The 21019-nt window shown below is 51.1% G+C and overlaps 1 protein-coding gene across 4 annotated transcripts; it reads left to right on the top strand.

Annotated features, from left to right (window-relative positions):
- The first annotated feature begins 4311 nt into the window (after positions 1-4311).
- On the top strand, positions 4312-20837 carry Plekhg6 (pleckstrin homology and RhoGEF domain containing G6). 4 transcript variants are annotated; one of them, XM_021735284.3, is made up of 18 exons: positions 4392-4623; positions 5017-5192; positions 5924-6133; positions 7348-7503; positions 7954-8037; positions 8528-8692; positions 9103-9198; positions 9461-9511; positions 9871-10020; positions 11009-11119; positions 11269-11418; positions 11634-11771; positions 12101-12220; positions 12590-12722; positions 12836-12951; positions 18904-19049; positions 19751-20440; positions 20638-20837. In XM_021735284.3, exons 3-18 carry the CDS (start codon positions 5996-5998, stop codon positions 20645-20647), a joined length of 2454 nt encoding a protein of 817 aa, XP_021590959.2. In that variant the 5' UTR covers positions 4392-4623; positions 5017-5192; positions 5924-5995; the 3' UTR covers positions 20648-20837. The 4 variants fall into 4 exon arrangements, with proteins under 4 accessions (XP_040137002.1, XP_040136999.2, XP_021590959.2 ...); XM_040281065.2 differs by lacking the exon at positions 5017-5192 and having other exon boundaries at positions 4391-4623; XM_078015356.1 differs by lacking the exon at positions 7954-8037 and having other exon boundaries at positions 4396-4623.
- Positions 20838-21019: the final 182 nt, after the last annotated feature.

The raw sequence follows: 21019 nt of genomic DNA, 5'->3' as shown, positions 1-21019 counted from the left end.
GGATTGTCAAATTAAATTAGAAATAATGGGTGGGACAAGGTGTGTCACAATGAGATGGCTCAGCATGGTCAGCCACACTGGCAAATGGGCCTCAGAATATACGTGCCACAAGCCAGGGCTGGCTGTGACCCTGGACTAAGGCATAAGGGCCACAGAGCTGGCAGAAATTGACCATGGTGGAGAGGCAAGGGCTCTCCTAGCTTTGAAAACCTTTGCAAAGACTGACACGGAGCCTTAAACTGCCCAATCGCATGTGTTTTTGAGGCACCCTTGGATTATAGAAACCTGAGGAGACCCAGTTCAGTTCAGAGCTGAAGGAGGAAATCAAATGAGCACTCGAAGGAAGAGGGCCTGGAGGAAGTGACCACACTCACCCATCAGGGCCATGTGGGTAAAGGCACAGACGCTAGGAGAAGCCAGCCTCCTTGGATGACGTTGGGCAGAGGCATAGACCCTCTACCAAGGACATTAATCAGCGTTCCTGCTGGGGAGGCTACATAGGCCTCTTCCAATCAGAAAAGGCCAGGGCTCAGGGCCTTGTCCACTCGCAGAACTCAAAACTAAAAGAAATCTAATTGCATTTCCAGGGACATCATTAAGGAGGACCGTAGCTCCCAGGTGCAATGGGACAAAGACAGAAAGCCTTGACTTTCTGAGTCACCTCCAGAGACCTGGAAATGTGTTTGACATGCGTGAGGGCCTGAACTGTCTGGAATGAGAAAGAGGGGGGGAGCATTCCACAGGTCAGGGACTAGGTGTCATTACCTAAATTTCACCTACTAAGGATCTGCTGGGGATCCCGAGGTACGCAGGCCCCACAGGTCTGGATCAGAGTCCACAAAGTTAAAAGCAGGAAAGCATGCGGTCAGAGCACAGACCTAGACATCAGACACACAACTCCAATCTGCACTGTGCCCTAGAGACCCCTGGCTCTTCCGCTCACCACAGCACCACTGACAAAGACCCCATGCTCTTATTGTGCCCCAGCTCCAACTCAATGCAAGGAAAACATCTTTACCCAAGGCAGAGGAGCGCTCTCTCCCCCAAGAAGGACATGGCCAAGCCATCTTAGTGGCCTTCCTGTGAGCAGCCATCATCCACAGACTTCTGCTTAGCCCAGCATTCCAGGAAATCACTACTCACCCATCAGTATTGGCCTACAAGGTAAAATTTATAAGGTTTGTCCTAAGGGGTCAGGAGACTTCAGAAGAAGCATAAATGAATTGCTAAAGTGATAGTAATGTGCCAGGAATGCCAAACTGAACTTATGGAAATTTTTCAATATTAAAAAAAAAAAAAAAGAAAGGAGTGCTTGGCTCCTTTTAATATGCTCTAACCCATCTGTCTTTTCTCATGCTGTTCTCTCCTCCGAAAATGCCTTTCCTGCCTTCTCTGCCCAGCAGACTCCTACTCCTCTCTACAGTTCCAGGACAAAGTTTACCTCCTCCAGGAAGCCTTCCCTGCTTCCCCCAAAGTGTCTTTATAGCTCCTGGTTCATCCCTCCTATGTCTACCTTATAAATCAATATCCTGTTCACCCATCTATTTTCCCATGAGTCTGCAATCCTCTGCAGGTCTGGAACTGTCTCTTACTCATCTCTAGATTCCTATAACTTATATAGGTCAACAGGTAGAAGGAAGGGAGAGAAGAAGGAAAAGAGAGCCCCTGTTTTGGTCTAAGCACTGGCAGCTAGTGGCCTGGCCTCTTGGTATGTATTTGCCTCATGTGACCTGGTGCCTCCAGCTCGAGTCTGCAGTTGATCAGGGAGGACACCCCCTATGTTGAGTGCCTTCTAGTATCTCATTAACTCAGATGGCCCCTGCCTCTGCCCCAAGAGGTGTGGGCTGGGCAGAGCTCAAGGCTCAAGGGAGCTTCCTGACAGTGAACCCCCCCTGAAAACTCCACTCCATGCCAATCCCAGAAAATTACCCTCAGGCTGCTGCTGGACAAAAGCATTTGGTCCTCAGAGCTCCAACCCTGGACAGATGGATATTTTCTCATCAACTTTGGGGGTCAGTCTAGGCACCTGGTAGGGGATAGCTGCCTTAGAGGAGAAACTGAGACATGAAGAAGGATATGGTTCAAGCTAGAGATGTGAGGAAAGTCTAAGGCAACCAGGGAGAAAAAACAGGTGCCCGCGTAGTCTGCTTTGCTCCCAGGACCAGCCCTCCTCTGCACAAGCCAAGCATCCAACCTCCTGACTCTCAGTTGAATAGGGCTCATTCAGCTTCCTGAGCCAGCTTCCTCTCTCAGCCCATCATGGAAGTTTTTTCTCCACAGCACAGAAGAGGCTATGAAAAATGGAGGTTGTGAGAGGGACAATCAGACAAGGCCAGAATAGGAAGGGCGGAACATCAGGCCCTGCCTACCAGCCCACACACCTGTGCCTGCCACACCTTGGCTTCTAGACTCCAGCTTTCCCTGGGAACTTCTCCTCCCAGGGAGGCTGAAGATAGGTCCTGGGGCACTGTTGGGTGGAGACTGGACTTCAGCCTTGAGGGAAGGGAAAGGGTTAATTCTTCCTAGGTGCACTGGGCCAGCCTCACCAGCTCACCCCAGAGCATTGTAAGCCCAGGCTTGCCTCTAGTGTCCTCTCAATTTCAATTTCCCTCTTGCTCCTCCTTCTACCTCCTTTTGGGAGAGTGGGAAGAGAGGCTAGGAGCCCTTGGCACCGGCCGTCTCTGGGGTGTCATTTAATACTGCCAGTAATCACCACCTTTTAGTCCATTAACTCTCTCTCCCTCATGGGTATTCTTGTCATCCCTGTCTCTCTTGCTCTTATTGTTGAGCTCTCACAAAACACACACAGTGAGTAGGGAGAGAAAGGGGCTAGGAACCAGTAAACACTGATGGCTTGCCACTGCAGTTCCTGTCCCACCAAGTTCTTCCTCTAAAACTGGTCCTGCTGATTAACTGGCAGGTGGGAGGCAGAATTCGGGGATCTAGAAGTACAGAGGTACAAAGCCATCACAACATTAAGCTCAAAAAAGGACACTGGGAACCAAGCATGGTGGCACCCTCCTGTAATCCCAGCTACTCAGGAAGCTGAGGCAAGAGGGTCACAAGCTAGAGGCCAGCCTCTGGAGGCAAGACCCTGCCTCAAACTAAAAAGGGCTGGGGATATAGCTCAGTGGTAGAGTGCGCCTGGGTTCAATTCTCAGTACCACAAAAAGAAAGAAATAAGGCAAGTAAGGAAAGGGGAAAGGACACTGGAGGGCAAATCTGAGGCTGGGGACAGAAAACATAAAATTAGAAACTCTTTAGTGATAAATTCTTCCCCCAGACTAAATGGAGCCACCAGTCAGTGAAGACTAGAACCTTCTGATTACTGATGTGCTTAATATGCTAGATGTGAAAAGAGGGTGGAGACCCTTTCCCCTGGTAACTCAGAGAGATTCCACTTCTGAAAGTATTTCATGAACTTCAGGATATCTTATAAACAGAAGTGATTGGGTGCTGTCATTGTATAGCTCACTGACAGGAGGGAGATCACAGGACAGCACCTCAGACCTGCCCAGTCCCCACTACAGGCCTTTCAGCTTCATGATTATAAGATTATAATGACCACACATCCACAGGACAACCCTGATTTCAAACATCTAGTGCTTCTGACAGATTAAGTGCCATGACAAGGGGATATGAAACAGTGGTCCTTTACATACAGTCCAGCCAGGGCGGTTTCTAACGCAGTGTCTATTTTAGCAGCTGCAGTAGTTGCTGGGTGGCCCTTGGGAAGCCCAAAGTGGGTCCATGAGGCCCAGTGAGGAAGGAGGGTATCCCCATGTCCCCCTCTTCTTTCCACCCCAGTCTTAGATAACACTTAGAAGTGTTGGGTCAGGTCTCAGCCTGGCACCTGACCCTATGTCTGTCGCAAAGGCAAAGTTCAGAGACAGTCTTCCACCTGAGTGCCTGGACAGGCCAGCGGGGCCTACAAAGAGATAAGGGCCACACTTTGGACTCAGAGAACAGCGAGGGCGCCTAGGGTCCCCAGGCCCCCATGCCTGTCCTGTAGGCAGGCCACTTCCCCTGTTCTGGTTAACAGTCTTGGAGGAGTAGGAGAGCCACCCACGCAATGCGCCCAAAAAGGGAGGTGGGCACCTGCCACAAGTCACTCGGTCATTACTCTTGTCGCCTTCTACCAGCGGCGCCCAGCCTCTCATTTATCTCTCATTACTCTGGCGCCTCGCGGGGGTCTGGCTGGGAAGAGATGGCGCACTAGCGGCGGTGGCGTGCGGTTCCAGCCCTCCCGCCTGGGTCAGGCGGGTGGTTAGTTTAGATGCGAAGGAATAAGGGAAAGGAACGCACTGAGAAGTAAGCTCCCTCCGCCCAGGAGGTGATGGCTGTGTTGGGAGCGGGGACTCCTCTGTCGCTCCGGGCCGGGGGTGCGTCCTCAGGTGCAGTGCCAGCGGTGAGGGGGCGGGGTTATCCCGCATCCCCGCCCCTTTCTCTCCACCTTCCCCTCCCCGCCCGGCCCAGAGCTGTCCCGGTCCCGCGGGCCGCTGGGTCCCAGTCCCAGGCTGGGCAACAGGGCTGCCATCGCCAGAGCTGCTGACAGCGACCCAGAGCCCCGCGGGCGGGGGCCGACAGAGAGGGCAGTGGTCGCTGGGACACCTGAGCGCACAGGTGAGCTGCGGGAACGCGGGCGGACGGAGAGGGGTGGGCGGGGCGAGCAGGGGACAGGGGGCCTGGGAACTGGGGTGCAGGGAGGAGGCCTAGCTTTCTGAGAGTGGAAGGAAAGGAAGCCCGGGCCAAAGCTGAAAAAAAGACCCTAGGTAGGGAGGAAGAAATGAGAGGGAGACAGCTCTTAAGAGGAGGTTAATGAGAGGGGGCAGGAGAGACAAAGAGTCTTTTTCTCTTCTGCTCATAAATGAGAAAAAGTAAGAGAAGAGAACTGAGAAGGGGCCTCAGGCCCACCTGGTGGGGGGCCAGCACGTATCTGCACAGCGTCAGAGCTCCCCCCCCCTTTAAGAGGCCTCTCCAAATTCTGCCAACTCAGAGGGTGGGTCTTCTATTCAGGTTGAGGAAGGAGGAATGGAGCCCCACCTGGCTCCCAGCTCTATGGTGGTGTCCCCAAAAGGTTGGGGACCAAAGGTAGTCGGAGACCAGAGCTCTTCTCCTGGGGCCAATCTCTAAGGCCTGCTGCCTGATAGCTGCCTCACCTCGCCTCCCTGTCTGTGGCCTGGAGAGTCCAGGTAAGGAAGGGGCAAATGTTCCAGTAAAGGGCCAAATACTAAATATTTAGTCTTTGCAACCTATACGGTCCAGCCTGTCACAGCTAACAGGAAAGCTATTATAGACAGTACATGAGTAAAGGTGGCTATTTTCCAATAAAACTGTATTTATGGACACTGAATTTGAATATCATATAATTTTCATTTTTGCCAAAATGGTATTTTTCTTTTGACTTTTTCAACTATTTAAAAATGTAACATTCTTAGCTCACAGACTGCACTAAAATGATGGCAGGCTGAACAGTCTCTGGCCACCCCCAGCCCACCTTACCCATGGCCTCCCTGCATCTTCTACAAGGCTACTTATGGGGAAGGGGACATGTATCTAAGCGTAAGGGTAATCCTTCCACTGGGGGCATCCAGAACACAGGGACTTGGCTGTGGCCCTTGCTCCCAGCTACTCTTTGAACCACAGCATCCTTTGAGGCCAATGTGAGAGCTTGTACCTAAATGTGCATACATATGAGGGAGAATGTTTATCTCCAAAGGGCTTTCTACCCAGCATGTGCCTGGCATATCCTATCCCCACCATGAGGCAGCCATCACCCGCCTCACTCCCACCTGCCAATAAGTGATCAAGCCTTGATCCTGTCCCTTGTACTCCGTCTTCTTGCCCTTCTCCTTGGTCTCCAAGCTGATGCTACCCTCTGATATAACCTGGCCCTTTCATTCCTTTCTCTTCTCTCTTATAGCCTGAGGGGACCTCCCCCCTTCTCCTGGACCATGGAGCTATGACCCTTTGGAGGTGACCCAGAAGAGAAGGGATGCAGGGCTTTAGTCCTCCAGATGAGAGTCCCCTCCAGGGCCTCGTGGCCTCCCGCATTGAGACTTATGGGGGCCGGCGTCAGGCCTCTACCCAAAGCCCTGCTGGCGGTCTCTATTCTCGAGGAAGCCCTGTACTGGTGAGTCTAGGCTGTGCCCTGAGGGTGACCTGGGTGGGGCAGGAGGGAGGACACCCAGGCTTTGAAGTCACTGTCCCCTTACAGTTCATAGGCTGCTCTATTCTTGTCCTTCACCCTCCTCTTCTTCCCCAGGCTGCGGGGGAGAGGAGGGCAGTACCTGGGCTCAGTTCCCAGTACTTCACACCCCAGTCCTAGAGAAAGGCAGAAAGCCAGGAGAAGCCAGGCTCACAGAGGAGGTGCTGTAAGACAGGTCTGAGGCTTAGAGTTGTGGGAATGGTACCTCCCAGTCTCCTGCCTCCACTTGGGAGGAGTCAGAGGGCTCCCTGAGGCTTGCCTCCCTGTGAGTCAGGACTGAGGAAGAGCAAAGGTTCAGGGTGTCCCTGCTCTCCTAAAGGGGGAGGGTGTGGAGACCTACCCTGGCTCCACCCCTGGCTCCACCTGCCTGGCCCACCTCCAAGCCTGGTCCAGGAAGCAGGTGAGGAAGCTGGAGCTCCTGCTGTCCCTCAGCTCAAGGCTTCCCCTCCACCTTGAGAACTCTTCTTCTTCTGACTGGGGATATCCTCTGCCTCTTTGGAGGACGATTTGGCCCTTGGAGATGGGGATTCTCCCAGGCTGAGGGCAGGAAGGGACATTAGGAAGTACGTGGGGTAAAATTCAGGCCACAGGCAGATCAAGGAATGTGACCAGGCCTGCCCTGGGAGGAGACTTGTGGCTATGGTCTCAACCTCTTACACAGAAAGAGCCGCTCCCAGCAGGAGAGGACATGGGCTACATGCCCCCAGGGAGGAGGCCCACATGTGTGAGCTATCATCCTCACGTGTGAAGGAGGCTGGCCACAAACAAGGGAGGTCATGCGGAACTCAGAATGCGGCATGCACTGTGTTGTCCCTGCAGAGAACATGCATATAAACAGGCAGACACAGGGGCACACACTCCAGAGCCCGGGCATATGCATGTGCCTCTGTGCCTACTCTGGAAGAGGCCCCCTGCTTCTGCCCTGAGGCCCATTCAAGGAGTCAGGTTGACATGTCCCTGCCCAACACAGCTTGGTCTCCCTGGTGACTCAGTGCAGCAGCAGCCCACACCAAACTGGTTTGAGGGGAGCGATGAGCCAACCCAACTTGCAGAGATGGGGGATGATGCTTAGAGCCAAACCCCACCCCTGCCTCTCTGGTACTTCCGGCACCCCCAGAATTCCCCTGCTCCTCCCCCAGGATCCCAGCCGCCGTCGCTTCCCGCACTATGTCCCCTTCGTTAAGGGTTCTGGCCCTTCCCGAGGCCTGTCTCCCTTGATGTTGCGAGAACAAGAGCTCGAGAAGAAGCATGGAGGTCATTTGGGACCTGGCCCACCTCACTCCCCGAAACTCAAGGTAAGGGGTCCCTTTGCTCCCATTCCCATGCTTATAGCCCCAACTGCAAAGGCATCCACAGATAATCAGGCTCAGCTAGCCCCTGGTGCTGAGAGCACTGGCTTAGGGGGCTTCTGCCTGGCACCCCTCCAAGAAATCAGACACCGGCATGGTACAGTGGCACCTACCTGTAATCCCAGCAACTCAAATGCTGAGGCAGGAGGTTCTGCGAGTTTAAGTCTAACCTGGGCAACTTAGCAAGACTGTCTCAAAATAAAAAAAAAAAAGAAGAAGAAGAAGAAGAAGAAGAAGAAGAAGAAGAAGAAATCAGAATCAGACACAGCTCTATCCAGAGACTATTTCTGGAATATTTTTCTACTTGGCCCATGCATTAGACCAAGTGACTTTGACTCAAGACATTTTGATATAACTTGAAGTATAAACTATTAATATTCAAATTTCTGTTTGCAGAATTTACCAGGTCTTACAGTATCCCTCACCCCAGCTGTGAGCCTCACCCCTCTCCTCCCAAGCCACACTGCAGATAGAGTGAAGGTCAGCAATATCTGTTGCCTACATTATTTGGTACCAAAAACAATTGTAAAATTTAAGTCATGTTTTTTCTTAAAAATGTCCATTTTATGAGCAAATGTCAAAATGTTAGCTGAGACTACTGATTCCTTAAGCCATATTCTGGTCTCCACTTGAAGGCTCCTCTGAAGAGTATAATCCTGCCCCTGTACCCCTGTTCTGAATCAGGAGACTCCTAGAAGGTATATTTCTGGTTAGGGTGCCCTGATCAGACCTCCCAGTCCAGGGATCTTTCTGCAAACCAAGGCACCTCTCCAGTTACTTTCCAGTAACACCCATTCCCCATTCCAATCAGGGTGATCCCTGTCCCTCCAGGCCTCTGTGTTCCCACTCATACTCAGAGCTGCTTTCCACCTCCCATGGCGGACACACACATGTACTCATTGCCCTCCCAGAGCCAAGCAGGCTGGGTACTAAGAATGAAGCCAATTGTTCCCCTTCTCGGCTCTCCTAGGAAGTTACCAAGGCCCATGAGCTAGAGTTGAGGCTCCACACGTTCAGCATGTTCGGGATGCCCCGCTTGCCCCCTGAGGACCGACAGTACTGGGAGATAGGAGAGGGTGGTGACAGTGGTGTGACCATCGAGAAGTCCTGGAGAGAACTGGTGCCTGGGCACAAGGTAAGTTTGAGATAATGTCTGTCCCGATAGTATGACAAACACAAAGAAAGACACCCTCCGACATACACATATGCACACATCTCACTTCTTCCCTAGAGGAGGGAATAGGGATGACCTTCAAGCCTTGGGATAGAGGGCCAGGAGGGAAAAGGATTTGAAGACAACTTGTCATTTGAAGCCCTCTGCCACTTACTAGTGAGACTTTGGTCAGGACAGAGGACCTCTGGCAGCCTCTGTAGCATCATATGTAAAATGGTGATAATGCCACTTTACGTATTGGAGGACTGGTTTAGAATTAAAAGGTCATGTATAGATTGCTCAGAACCTGTGAAGTGGATCCAGTAGCACTTCATAAATGGCACCTGCTGTTCTTATCATTCCCTAACTGAACCAGCACTGTCCTCACCCAGGAGATGAGTCGGGAGCAGTGCCACCAGCAAGAAGCTCTGTGGGAGCTCCTCACTACTGAGTTGATCTACGTGAGAAAACTCAAGATCATGACCGATGTGAGTCCCTCAGCCCCAGCCACAGTCCCACCTCCACCCGTCTACCCATCTCCCTTGCATTATCCCCATCCTCTCAAATCAGAAGGGACAGGTCACTGGAGGGGCAGGATTCCAAGAGATCCTCCGGACTGCAGACCCGCGTAGGATGAGGGGAAGAAAGGTCAAAGTTAGTGGGGGTGGAGGTGACCCTGAAGGATTAGGCTGGGGCTTAGAGAGGAGGGAGACGAGGTGCTGAGATCCTTGTCCCTCTTCCTGCATCCAGCTCCTAGCTGCTGGTCTGCTGAACTTGCAGCGAGTGGGACTGCTGATGGAGGTGAGTGGGAACTGGTGGGTGAGGGCGGGGACGGGCTCATGGAACACATTAGGCTGCCCAGTCCAAATCCCCACTGCCTCATTTTCTGGGACACCCCTGCCCTCCACACTCCCTGTTTTCTCTAGACCTACAGCAGGCCACAGGTCCCCCAATTTGTCAGGCCTTAAACCCACTGAGGCTGAAGTGCCACAGACTAGAAAAGACAGCTGGAGCCCCTTAAATCTTCTAGGCTCACAGTCTGGCGCACCCCTCCCTCACTCCCCATTACCCCAGGTCGGGGGCCTCACCTGACCCTGCCAATGCTGCCTGAGAGTGACCCGCCAAAGGCCTGTTGCTGAGAGTTCTGCTCCTTCCTCCAGGTGTCAGCTGAGACCCTGTTTGGAAATGTCCCCAGCCTGATTCGAGCCCATCGGAGGTTTTGGGAAGAGGTGCTAGAACCCTTCCTGGAGGAGACTCGGGCCTCAGGCCAGCCTCTGGATCCCATCAGGCTACAAAATGGCTTTCTGATGGTAAGGCCGGATGAAGCCTGGAGAGGGTAGGACTGGGAGAGCCCAGAGGGTGCTGCCCGTAGGATTCAAATCTCTCTGTGGTTCGAGGGGCCCACGGGGCACAGTCCTTATCCCCAGATATCATTCCCTGCTGAACTCCATTCCACAAGTTATCTACAGGCCCTTATGAAACGAAAATGCAGCTTTCCCAGGGAAGAGTTACACCTACAGGCTTGTCAACTATAAAATCTTAGTTCTCAGACAGAGATCCATCAACAATCGTTGGGTCCAAGAATGGAGCCTAAGTGCTGGGCACAGTGGTGCACATCTGTAATCCTATCAACACGGGGGGCTGAGACAGGAGGATTGCAAGCTTGAGGCCAGCGTCTGGGGGACACAGAACTTAGTGAAATCTTGTCTCAAAATCAAAACTAAAAAGTGTTGGGGATGTAGCTCAGTGGTAAAGAGCCTTTGGGTTCAATTCCCTGTACCAAGAAAAAAAAAAAAAGAAAGTAAAAATGTGGGGGGGGGCCTGTGGGGTCTTTCTTCTATTGTGCTACCCAATTGAAATAAATGTAGGCCCTGCAGGAGAATGTTGCCAGGGATTACAGTGGTAGGGTGGTGGTTTCCTGAGTGCTTTGGACACCCGCTTCCATAGGAATAAGACTTCTGGGCAACCTGCAGTTCACAGAAATAGGAGCTAAAGTGTCCTGAAACAGTCTAGCTGAATTATTGATGATGGGAGAATAAGTCCAGAGGAGCAGGGCACAGCAGGCCCTGTGGACAGGAGCTCTAAGGTGTGGTCCATTTCTCTGGGCTTCAGCTCCTGCTTGGACTGAGAGAAGGACCTGGCCATGAGAGCAAACGTGGAGATGGAGACTGGCAGGAACTTCATGAAGGGGCTACATGAGGATCTCCCAGCACCCTGCTCCCTTGTTCTGCAGACAGAGTCTGTATTTATGACCTTCTTCCACCTGCTTGCTCCCTGACCCTACATCTGTCCTTCCAGTTTGGCCAGTGGTTCCAGCCCTACGTCCAGTACTGCCTGAGAGTGAAGCAGATCATGGCTTACGCCCGGGAGCAGCAAGACACTAACCTTCTCTTCCACACCTTCGTTCAGGTGGGAGAGGTGGTGCCTGAAGGGGGAGGGGTGCGATTAGACAGCCCAGTCATCCCCAGTCTCCAGCTGGGTCCAAGGCTGAGTTAGTCGCAAGGGTGGATGGGAGATTTCTTGCAAACTCCTGAGCCCCCACTCACCTCCCCTGGCAGTGGTGTGAGAAGCACAAGCGCTCAGGGAGGCAGATGCTGGGCGACTTACTTATCAAGCCCCACCAGCGCATCACCAAGTACCCGCTGCTGCTGCAGGCTGTGCTCAAAAGGAGCCCCGAGGCCCGAGTCCGAGAGGCCCTGGATGCTATGGTAGGTGTTCAGGTGGATTTGGGAACCACAGGTTTGGGGACGGCTAGGTGGGAACTGATTTCCATGCACTCTTGAGGGTCTTGTTCCTCGTGTGACACCCACTCGTTGGGCTGTGTTGGAATGCTGTGGTTGTCATTGGATGGGTGGGCTGTGTAGAATACAGGACTGAGCTGAGCTGAGCTACACCTCCTTCTGCACCCCCACTCCCAACTGAGATTGCAGCTGTGGAGTCGTTCCTTCGACACATCAATGGTCAGGTCCGCCAAGGCGAAGAGCAGGAGAGTTTGGTGGCTGCAGCTCAGCGCATTGGGAACTACGAGGTATTAGAGGCATCCAGCGAGGAAGTGGAAAAGGTAAGAGGGCAGAGGGAAGGTGGCTCAGAAAATATAAGGTCCCAGGGAAAATGGATGAAGGGGAAGCCAGGCAAGGAAGGGACAGAGGTCAGAACACCCTGTACTTGGGTGCCACCAAGGGTGTGCCCATCATTCCTTCCCAGTGGTGAGGGTCCAAGGGGCAGAGTTCAAAAGAATAAAACAGAGACTCTGGGGTGCTTGCTCCAGCTCCAAGTGGGGAAGGATAGAGAGAGAGAGGATGCTAGTGGAGGAACAAGAAGCCACTCTTGGTTGGGATGTAGAGACATGCCTGCCCAGTGCCCTGATACCCTCCCCTTTGTGTCCCTCAGAACTTGCGTCCATTCTGCACCCTGGACCTTATGTCCCCCATGCTGGGGGTTGGCCCTGAGCACACCAGGCAGCTGCTGCTGGAGGGACCTGTGAGAGTGAAGGAGGGACGAGAAGGGAAGGTGAGGGAGCTGTGGGCCAAAAGTGAAGAGATGGGAGATGAACTACAGGGAAGGAAGTCAGGTTGGGAGGCAGAAAAGCTGGAAATGGGGAAATTGGTGTGTGTGTGTGTGTGTGTGTGTGTGTGTGTGTGTGTGTGTGTACACGCACGTGCACACTGGGGAGAAAACACGGTTCTGGCTAAGCTCTGGTTGTTTGTTTGCCCTTGAACCAGCCCTTCTCCCTGCCTATAAAATGAGAAATGGGCAAACTGATGCTCTTCCAGCTCTGGCATTCCACGGTCTGCACTAGTTCCTGTGCACACACGCCTGAGCCCAGATCCCTGACCAGACCTTGCCAGCTGACCTCTTTCCCCTATGCCCCCACTGCAGCTGGATGTGTACCTGTTCCTCTTCTCTGATGTGCTCCTGGTGACCAAGCCCCAACGTAAAGTGGACAAAGCCAAGGTCATCCGCCCCCCTCTTATGCTGGAGAAGCTTGTGTGCCGACCATTGCGAGATCCCAGTATGTCTCTTCTGCTGGAAAAATTTTCCTTCGCTCTTCTTCTTGGAGAGGTAGGGAAGGGTTGGCATATAGGTCAAATAAGACCCTTAAAGCCGACCTTCTCCTCCACCCAGACAGCTTCCTGGTGATCCACCTTACTGAATTCCAGTGTGTCTCAAGTGCCCTCGTTGTACATTGTCCCAGTTCCACAGATCGTGCAAGGTGGCTGGAAAAGACCCAGCAAGCCCAGGTAGGTGAAAGTCAGTCATGGGAGGCTCCAGATGTCTTTGGAGCCCAGGAATGGGGCCACAGAGGGAAGGAAGAGAGAGCCTCAGCTGGATGTGGGTTCACCCCCAGCCACTCAGGTGCCCTCAGAGGGGGACAGAGCACTGACCATTCTTAAGAAAGACTGTGACCAGGTACCAGGACAGCCACTGAGAAAGCCCAGGACATAGCAGAGTGGCTTGCACGCCCTGAAACAATTAGCTTATTTTTTTTGGGGGGGGGTACCAGGGATTGGACCCAGGGACACTTAACCACTGAGCCACATCCTCATCCTCTTTTTTATATTTTATTTAGAGACAGGGTCTCACTGAGCTGCTTAGGGCCTTGCTAAGAAGTGCTGAGGCTGGCTTTGAACTCACAGCCTCCTGAGCTGATGAGATTACAGGTTTGTGCTACTGTACTGGGCACCAATTGACTTTTTTTTGCAACAATTAACTTAAACTTCTTCTCCCATTCAGACCCTTATGGAGCACTTGCTGGGTACAAGCACCACGCTAAGTGCAGGAAATTTTTAAAAATAAATAAAACACCATTCATTCCCTCAATAAGTCTGTACAGCCCAGTTAGATTAATTAGTGGAAAAATGATAGAACATGTATACAGGAGAGAGCTAGGAGAGGGCAGATCTGCTGGGAAAGGGAGAGGGGAGGCTGAGAAGCCATGACAGAATGACAGGCCATTTGGGAGAGACTTGGAAGATGTTAGGGGTACAAGGGTGAGAAGGAAGGACATTCCAAATGGAGAAGCAAAAGGACAGAAATACAAGTCATGCATGTCAGGAGAACCACTGGCCTGGTAGCTTGGCATTGCAAGTACAAAGTTCTAAAGTACAAAGGGAGATGCATTAGTAGAGAGGCTAGGAGGAAGGTGCCACCAGATCATGCCCATCTCTGCACATCATGCTAAGAACTTGAACTTTGCCCTATAGAAAACATGGGATCAGTCAATGTGTTAAGCAGGGTAGTGGCATGGACAGATGTATGTGATAAAAGCAGGAGTTTGGATAAAGGGAGATCTCAATAAAGTTACATTAGCTACCACAAATTTGGTGGCTTAAAACGGAAACTGGGATGGGGGTTTTGCTCACTTGCCTAGCATGCTCGGGGCCCTGGGTTCCATTCCTAACACCATAAAAAAAAAAAAAAAAAGGAAGGATTAGCAAAGTGGCACACGCCTGTAATTCCAGTTTCTTGGGATGCGGAAACAGGAGGATCACAAGTTCAAGGCTAGTCTGGGCAATTTGTAAAACCCTGACTCAAAATTTAAAAAAAAAAAACAAGAAGGCTGAGGAAGAAGTTCAGTGGTAGAGCCTTTGCCTAGCATGCATGAGGCCCTGGGTTTAATCCCCATTACCATAAATAAATAAATAAAAACAGAAACTGCTTTTCTCACAGTTCTGGGGATAGAAGTAGGAAATCAAATTGTTGGCAGGACAGAGCTTTCTGACCAGACTCTAGGGGACAATCTGTGCCTCTTCCAATTTCTGGTGAGTTCCATGTGGTTCTTGGCTCCAGTTTCTGCCTCAGTCTGTACATGACCTTCTTCTCTGTGTATCTATGTCCAAATCCCCATTCCTTTCTTTTATTAAGACACCAGGCATTAGATTTAGAATCCATCTGAAATCTGATATTTTCTCTTAAAATTCTTAAAATTGCACATCTGCAAAGACCCTTTTTCCAGATAAAGTCACATTTATAGATTCTGGAGATTCAGTCTTATTTGGGGGGGGTGGGGACTGCTTGCCAGCCCACCACAGGAACAGAATGGGCAAACAAAGTTGAAACTTTGAGTTGGACTTTTTTGTTTAGTTGGTTGGCTAGTTTTTTGTGTTTTGTTTTCTTTTGTTTTTGTTTTGTGATGCTGTGGATAGAACCCAGGGCCTTCTGAATGCTAGGAAGGGCTGTACAGCTGAGCTACCTCCACAGCCCTGGAGTTGAATTTTTAAGGCTGGGCAAGACCCTGCACAGAAGAATCAGAAGACCCTGGGCAAGATCCTGAGCAATGGGGCTGAATTTGCTTTTGGAACAGTGACCACATGTGTCTAAGTCTAGAGCACAGGTTTGATGTGAGCAAATGGTAAGAGTAACTCCAGGACTCAAGTACAAAGATAATGATGGCCTTCTGAAGCTTCTTTCTGTTTGAAGGACTGCTTTGGCAAGGGGACCCCTGATGAGTGGAACCATTAGAAAGAGAAGCCTATTTGTCTAGTTGTTACTTCCTAGAAGGAGTGGGACGGGTGGTGATATTCTGTTTATTTATTTGGTAGTGTTGAAAATTGAACCCAGGGCTTCAAGAATGCTAGGCAAGTGCTAACTACACTCCCAGTCCTGGGTGCTACTATTTACTTTGAAATTGAGGCAGTGGGAGATAGTCAAATGAGAGTATTTTAGGGGCTTTTGGAAATATGGAAACATGGGCCTAGAATTCAGGTGAGAAATTAGGGTGAAACACTTTGTGTGCTCCAGATCCATGGGGCTGCAACTTTCTTGAATACCTGAATGACATGGGGACAAACCCCCAAGAGGTTAAAGGCAGGGGACTGGAGCAGTGGAAGCAAATGGCTTTTGTAGTCTCCCATCTGCCCTGGCCCCTGCTCCCATAATCCCCTTTCTGCATGGCAGGATCTCTCTATACCACTTCTTACCAGTCCTAAACACAGGTTCCAGGCATAGGACTGATTGGCAACTGACCCCATTCCAGTAGTTAATGAAGCTTTCCCAAAGGCTAAGGGATACCATTCTAGGGGAGCTATGGGAGAAACTGGAAGCAAGCATCCCCAGAACAGCAGGCAGAGGTGACCATTACTGGCAGGGAGACTTTTTTCTTTGCCACCCTCCTCTTCAGAACTTTCTTCTCTTCATTTGCTTTCCAGTCTTATGACAACCCCTCCCGCTCCTTCTTCCTCTAGGATCCCTAGGGACCACTAAAACTTGCTGTTATTCATATACAAAACTATCTAGCCCCTGGCAGTCACACTCTTTTAAGTTGAGAGACAGATTATTTCTGACCTATGACCAAACTGTATACTGAGGCTCCCCACCTCCCTTAAGGAACTGAAGAAACAAGCAACATTATACTTAGTTTTGCTGCTATTATTTCATATCAAATTCTTTTTTTTTTCTCAATTAACATCAATCTTTTAAGGTATTAGAGATTGAACCCAGGGAGTGCTCCTCCACTGGACTACATCCACAGCCCTTTTTGTTTTATTTTGAGACAGGTTCTCCCTAAATTGCTGAGGCTGGTCTCAAACTTGCACTCCTCCTGCCTCAGCCTCCTGAGTAGCTGAGATTACAGGTGGCATTACCAAGCCCAGCTAACATAAGTTTCAAAATGGAAGAGGGTAGTAGCATCTACTGGTCCCCTTCATCAAGCAACCCCAGGGATCTGTCTTTTCACTTTCTCCCTTGCAGAAATATTGAGGTTTCTTCCTAGATGAAGGCCCTAGTGGGCCTAGTAGAAGCGGCTTATACTTTTAGAGAAAATGAGCTTGTCAACTGGGTAGAGACTGAATCTGGATAGATGCCCATATTTAGCTGTTGGGAAGAGGAAAAGGAACCAATAAAGGGAACAGAAAGCGCTGTCAAAGATGAAAGCAGGAAATAAAAGCAGGTCAGGCTGAAGAAAGCAGCTGAGGGGAAGAGTCAGGGTCCAAAGAGAATCCAGAGCCTGCAGCCGCCACTGGTAGCTACCTGTGTTCTTAGGTAAGTTAGCCCACTTGGCCTTCATCTGGAGAACCACAGTAATAATGGAAACTATCACATGGGGTAGATGGAAAATTATCTAAAGGGCCTGGCACAAGACCCTGCACTTCATGGGCACTCCATGAATGTCTGTCATTGTCCTCTTTAGAAGAAAGGGGTGAGCAGTGGTGCCAGGGCTGGGGAAACACATTCACATCTGTCACTTAGGAAGTCAGCAAGGACCTTCTGGTGACCCATTTAGGCCAGTGTCAGGGAGCTCCAGGAAGGGAACGGTGAATCTGGAGCCACCCTGAAACTTCAGGGAGGGGAAGCATTGCCTCTCCAGGCCTCGCCATGGACAAAGAAAGATGAATCCTGCTGGGGGCTCTTCCTTCCTTTTCCCAGCTGTGTGAGGATGTCACCTTCCAGCTCGACTACCAGTTTTCTCTTCCTTTCCTACACTGTCCTTCCATCCTCTCCTCTTACCCAAACTGAGAAAATCCTCCCAGGGCTTCTGGAGAGGTTTTGAGGTAGCTGGTAGTCCTGGGCCTGACACTCAAGGTTTCCCCCACCTTCCCACTGCTTCCTAGGAAGGGCAAGAGGCAAGGGTAGTGGAGATGCTTGCGTTTGATGTTCCTTACAGACACCCCCTCTCCTTTCCCATTTTTTCCTTCCACACTGCATCCCTATCCTGGGCATTCCAAACACAAACTTGAACATGGGGCAAAAGGGCATTGCATCTCATCAGGATAAGCAGGCTGCCACAGCCCTTCCACTCTCCTTTTTCTCATTCCTTCTCTCAACCCACACTGAGTTGGGAAATGAGGCCGGGAGAAGAGGGGGTGGTCACAGGACTTGGCCTTGGTGTGTTAGTTTCCTGCCCCCAAACACCATCCTATGTTCTGGCTGAGTGACTAGAGAGCCAGGGAAAGAATTAGAGATATCAGCCTAATGTCACTTTCCTATCCCTGTTCTTCATTTCTCCAACATGCCTCTTGTCCTGACCCAGCTGCCCCCAGTATTTCTGGAGAAGCTTTGGAAAAGCCCAAAAGTTGCTGGCTCCTCTAACTCAAGCTGGGGAGAAACTAAAAATATGGAACAACTAATAAGTAATCAGAGAATCTTAATGGAGCATCGTGGAGGGGGTGTGAAGCTGTGGGAGTGGGGGTTAGTACTAAAGGTCCCTGTTGTGCTTGGAGGAGGTGGGGGGTGGAGCTTGGGCTGCAGCATTTCCTTACCAGCTCTGAGGAAGTGCTTCAGAGTTTTAACAACATGCAAGTAAGTACTGATCTCAGTGCAGCCCACAGTAGCCACCTCTACCCACCTCTTGCTAAGTCTCCACCTACAACCTCTCCCCAGGTTCTGTTGTCTCCTCCCCAAGCTAGCATCTTTAAGTAACTCTTGACCTTTCAAGGCTGCCCTTGAAAATCTATGCAGTTACTGAACTTGGACTTAAAGAGAGTGGCCCTGACCAGCTCTGCTCCTCTGTACCTGTGCAACCTTGAGCAAGTCACTGCAACTGTCTTGCACCCTGCAGAGTGGTGGTGTGTAAGCAAATGACAACTTGCATGTGGAGGTACTTTGTAAATCACTTCTCAGATGTCACTATTTTATTCTGATGCAGCTGTATAAAAACAAGGAAGGCAGGCCGACCATATAATGTATCCTCTTCTCATCCTTCCAAAGACAGTTGTGCTTTCCCCTCTAAAGAGCAGCAGAGTTTGCAGCCTAGGACAAATCCTGCTCCTACCCACCCTCTGCCTTTTGCACCTTCCAGCTTCAGGGCAGGGGTCCAAGTGGGGGGAGAAGGATGCTCTCAAAGAGTAACTTGAAGCTGATAACATTCAGAGCACTTATGTCACCAATACTCCAATCAGCCTGAAGGAGGGTGCACATCTGAGAGTCTACCAAAGGGTCATGAGAAGCAGGGAGTATACAGGTGGAAAAGGCCATTCTGTTCCTCCCACTCTTCCCAAGCACCAGCTCTAGAGTTTGGTGCCACCGAACCCAGTCACCACCCTGCTTTCTTACTCAAAAACTATCCCTCAACAGTTACTTAACCTTCCAGACTCCATTTCTCACTACTAAGGTAGGGGTAAACATATTTGCCTCAGAGGGGTATTGTGAGGGTTAAACTAGATAATGTATGGAAAGCACTTACACAGTGCCTAGCATACAGCAAGTGCTCAGTAAATTAGAATTCTTAATAATGAAGTCCTCCCCACCCTCACCAGGCTGCCCTGCAGAAACTGAAGGCAGAGGAGTACGTCCAACAGAAGAGGGAGCTCCTGGCCCTCTACCGGGACCAAGGCAGGGAGTCCCCCAGCACCAGGCCCTCCACGCCTTCCCCAGAGGGCTCTCAAAGCAGTGCTGAGGGGAGGTAAGACCTACAAGCACCAACAAAGGAGGGGATCACTGGCAAAGAAGGGAAGAGGAGAAATCCAAACGGTTGAGAAGTGATAGTACGACCTTAGGGAACTACACGAATAGAGGAACACAGGCTGCAAGCTGGAGTAGAGTAGGTTGGTGCCAGCCATATGAAGGAATGCATGGGACAGGCTATAAGGGTCAGCCAGCCTAGGGGGAGTCTACAATGGGCACGGAGTAAAAAAAAACAGAAATATGACACATGAACTCCCTGCAAGGAGCAGGCTTCAGAATGAGCAGGTAGGTATGGGTATGCAGAATATCAGAACTGTAGGGTTGCAGCAAGTCCAATCCCCAGAGTGTAAGACATTCATCCAGGACAACACAGCTGCTTAGCAACATGCTTATGGAGAAAAGAAGAACCCATCATCGGGGCATAATTGAGTAACCCCCAGCTCTAGATCCACTCTGACCACCTATTTATACAAGGTCCGAGACCAGGTTCTATGGATAAAATGGCTTAGAGGAAGCGCAAGCTATTTTAGAGTGCAAGGTGTAGCTGGTGAGATGAGAAAAACAATCCGAGCCATGTAAGGGAAATAAGGAGAGAAGTTCGGAGAAGGAGCCCTTTCTGGATGGAGTAATCCAGAGAGACATCTAGGCATGAACTTGACCCCTAAGTATCTGAGTCTGACCATTTGTTATTCGTTGTAGGACTCCTGAGTTCACCGTCATCATCCCCCACCTTGTGGTGACTGAAGATACAGATGAAGATGCTCCCTCTGTACCAGATGATACCTCAGACTCTGGCTATGGCACTTTGATGTCAAGCTCCCCCAAGGCATCCCACTCTCGGCTAAGCCGTCTGCGCCCCAGGGCTCTTAAGCGGGACCCTCGGCTTACCTTCTCCACCCTGGATCTTCGAAATGTGCCTTTGCGCCCCCAGCCAGCTGACCCCCAAGCGCCCCAACGCCGAAGTGCCCCTGAACTGCCAGAAGGGATCCAAAGAGGGGGCAGTCTTCCGAGGGTAGACCCACCTACCTGGTCAGAGGAGGAAGATGGGTCCTCAGCAGGAAGGAACGTGGTGGCAGAAACCCTGCACAGAGCCAAACTTCGGGGGCAGCTCCCTTCCTCCCCGAACCACACTGACTCTGCTGGAGAAAGCCCCTGGGAGTCCTCAGAGGAAGATGAGGGGCCTCTCTTCCTAGGCCCTGGCTACAGCCCCTGCTCCCGCCCACTCCGGGCTGAGGACATGCTCAGGGAGATCCGAGAGGAATTGGCCAGCCAAAGGATTGAGGGAGCCCCAGAGCCTAGGGACAGCAGACCTCGGAAGCTGACTCGGGCCCAGCTGCAGAGGATGCGTGGGCATCACATCATAAAGCTGGACACCCCCCTGTCCACTTCGTAAGTGCTAAAGGAAAGCTGGCATGGGAGGGAAGAAGGGCAGTACGGAGTTGGGGGAGGCAGGGTGGCAGGATAGAAAGAGGGCAGTGCAGAGCAGAGACCAAGGCAGGGCAGGACCCCAGCCTCCTCCTTCACCTCATTCCTGACCCTCACTCTCCCATTGCCATTGACCTAACATCTACCTCCTTCCTTTTCAGAGAGGTATGAGAAATGTCGAGGCCCTTTGACCTTTCTCCCAGAAGAACTGTCTCCCCAAGAGTGCTGGTCACCACCCCCCATCCTGGACTCTACCTCAAGGACCACACTGCCTCTTGCTCTTTGGACTTTGAGGGTCAAGAACTGTAAATTTATGTATCATAGACACCCATGAGCCCCACATAAAAGTTGTACACAAGAATGACTGCTTGGTCTGTGCTAGATCAGTAGGAGAAGAACGAGAACTTGGGAAGGGGAATCACAATAAGCCCAGCCTTCTCCTCTGTCAGCTAGCATGATGGCAGTGGACTGCTGGCCCTAGTCAGGACCATTGCACCGCTCAGATTTGTGGTCTCTGCCCTAGCCTCTCACACTGAATGACCA

Source organism: Ictidomys tridecemlineatus, chromosome 6 (assembly GCF_052094955.1).
Source record: "Ictidomys tridecemlineatus isolate mIctTri1 chromosome 6, mIctTri1.hap1, whole genome shotgun sequence".
Classification (NCBI taxonomy): Eukaryota; Metazoa; Chordata; class Mammalia; order Rodentia; family Sciuridae; genus Ictidomys; species Ictidomys tridecemlineatus.
This window is presented reverse-complemented; position numbering and strand designations above follow the sequence as displayed.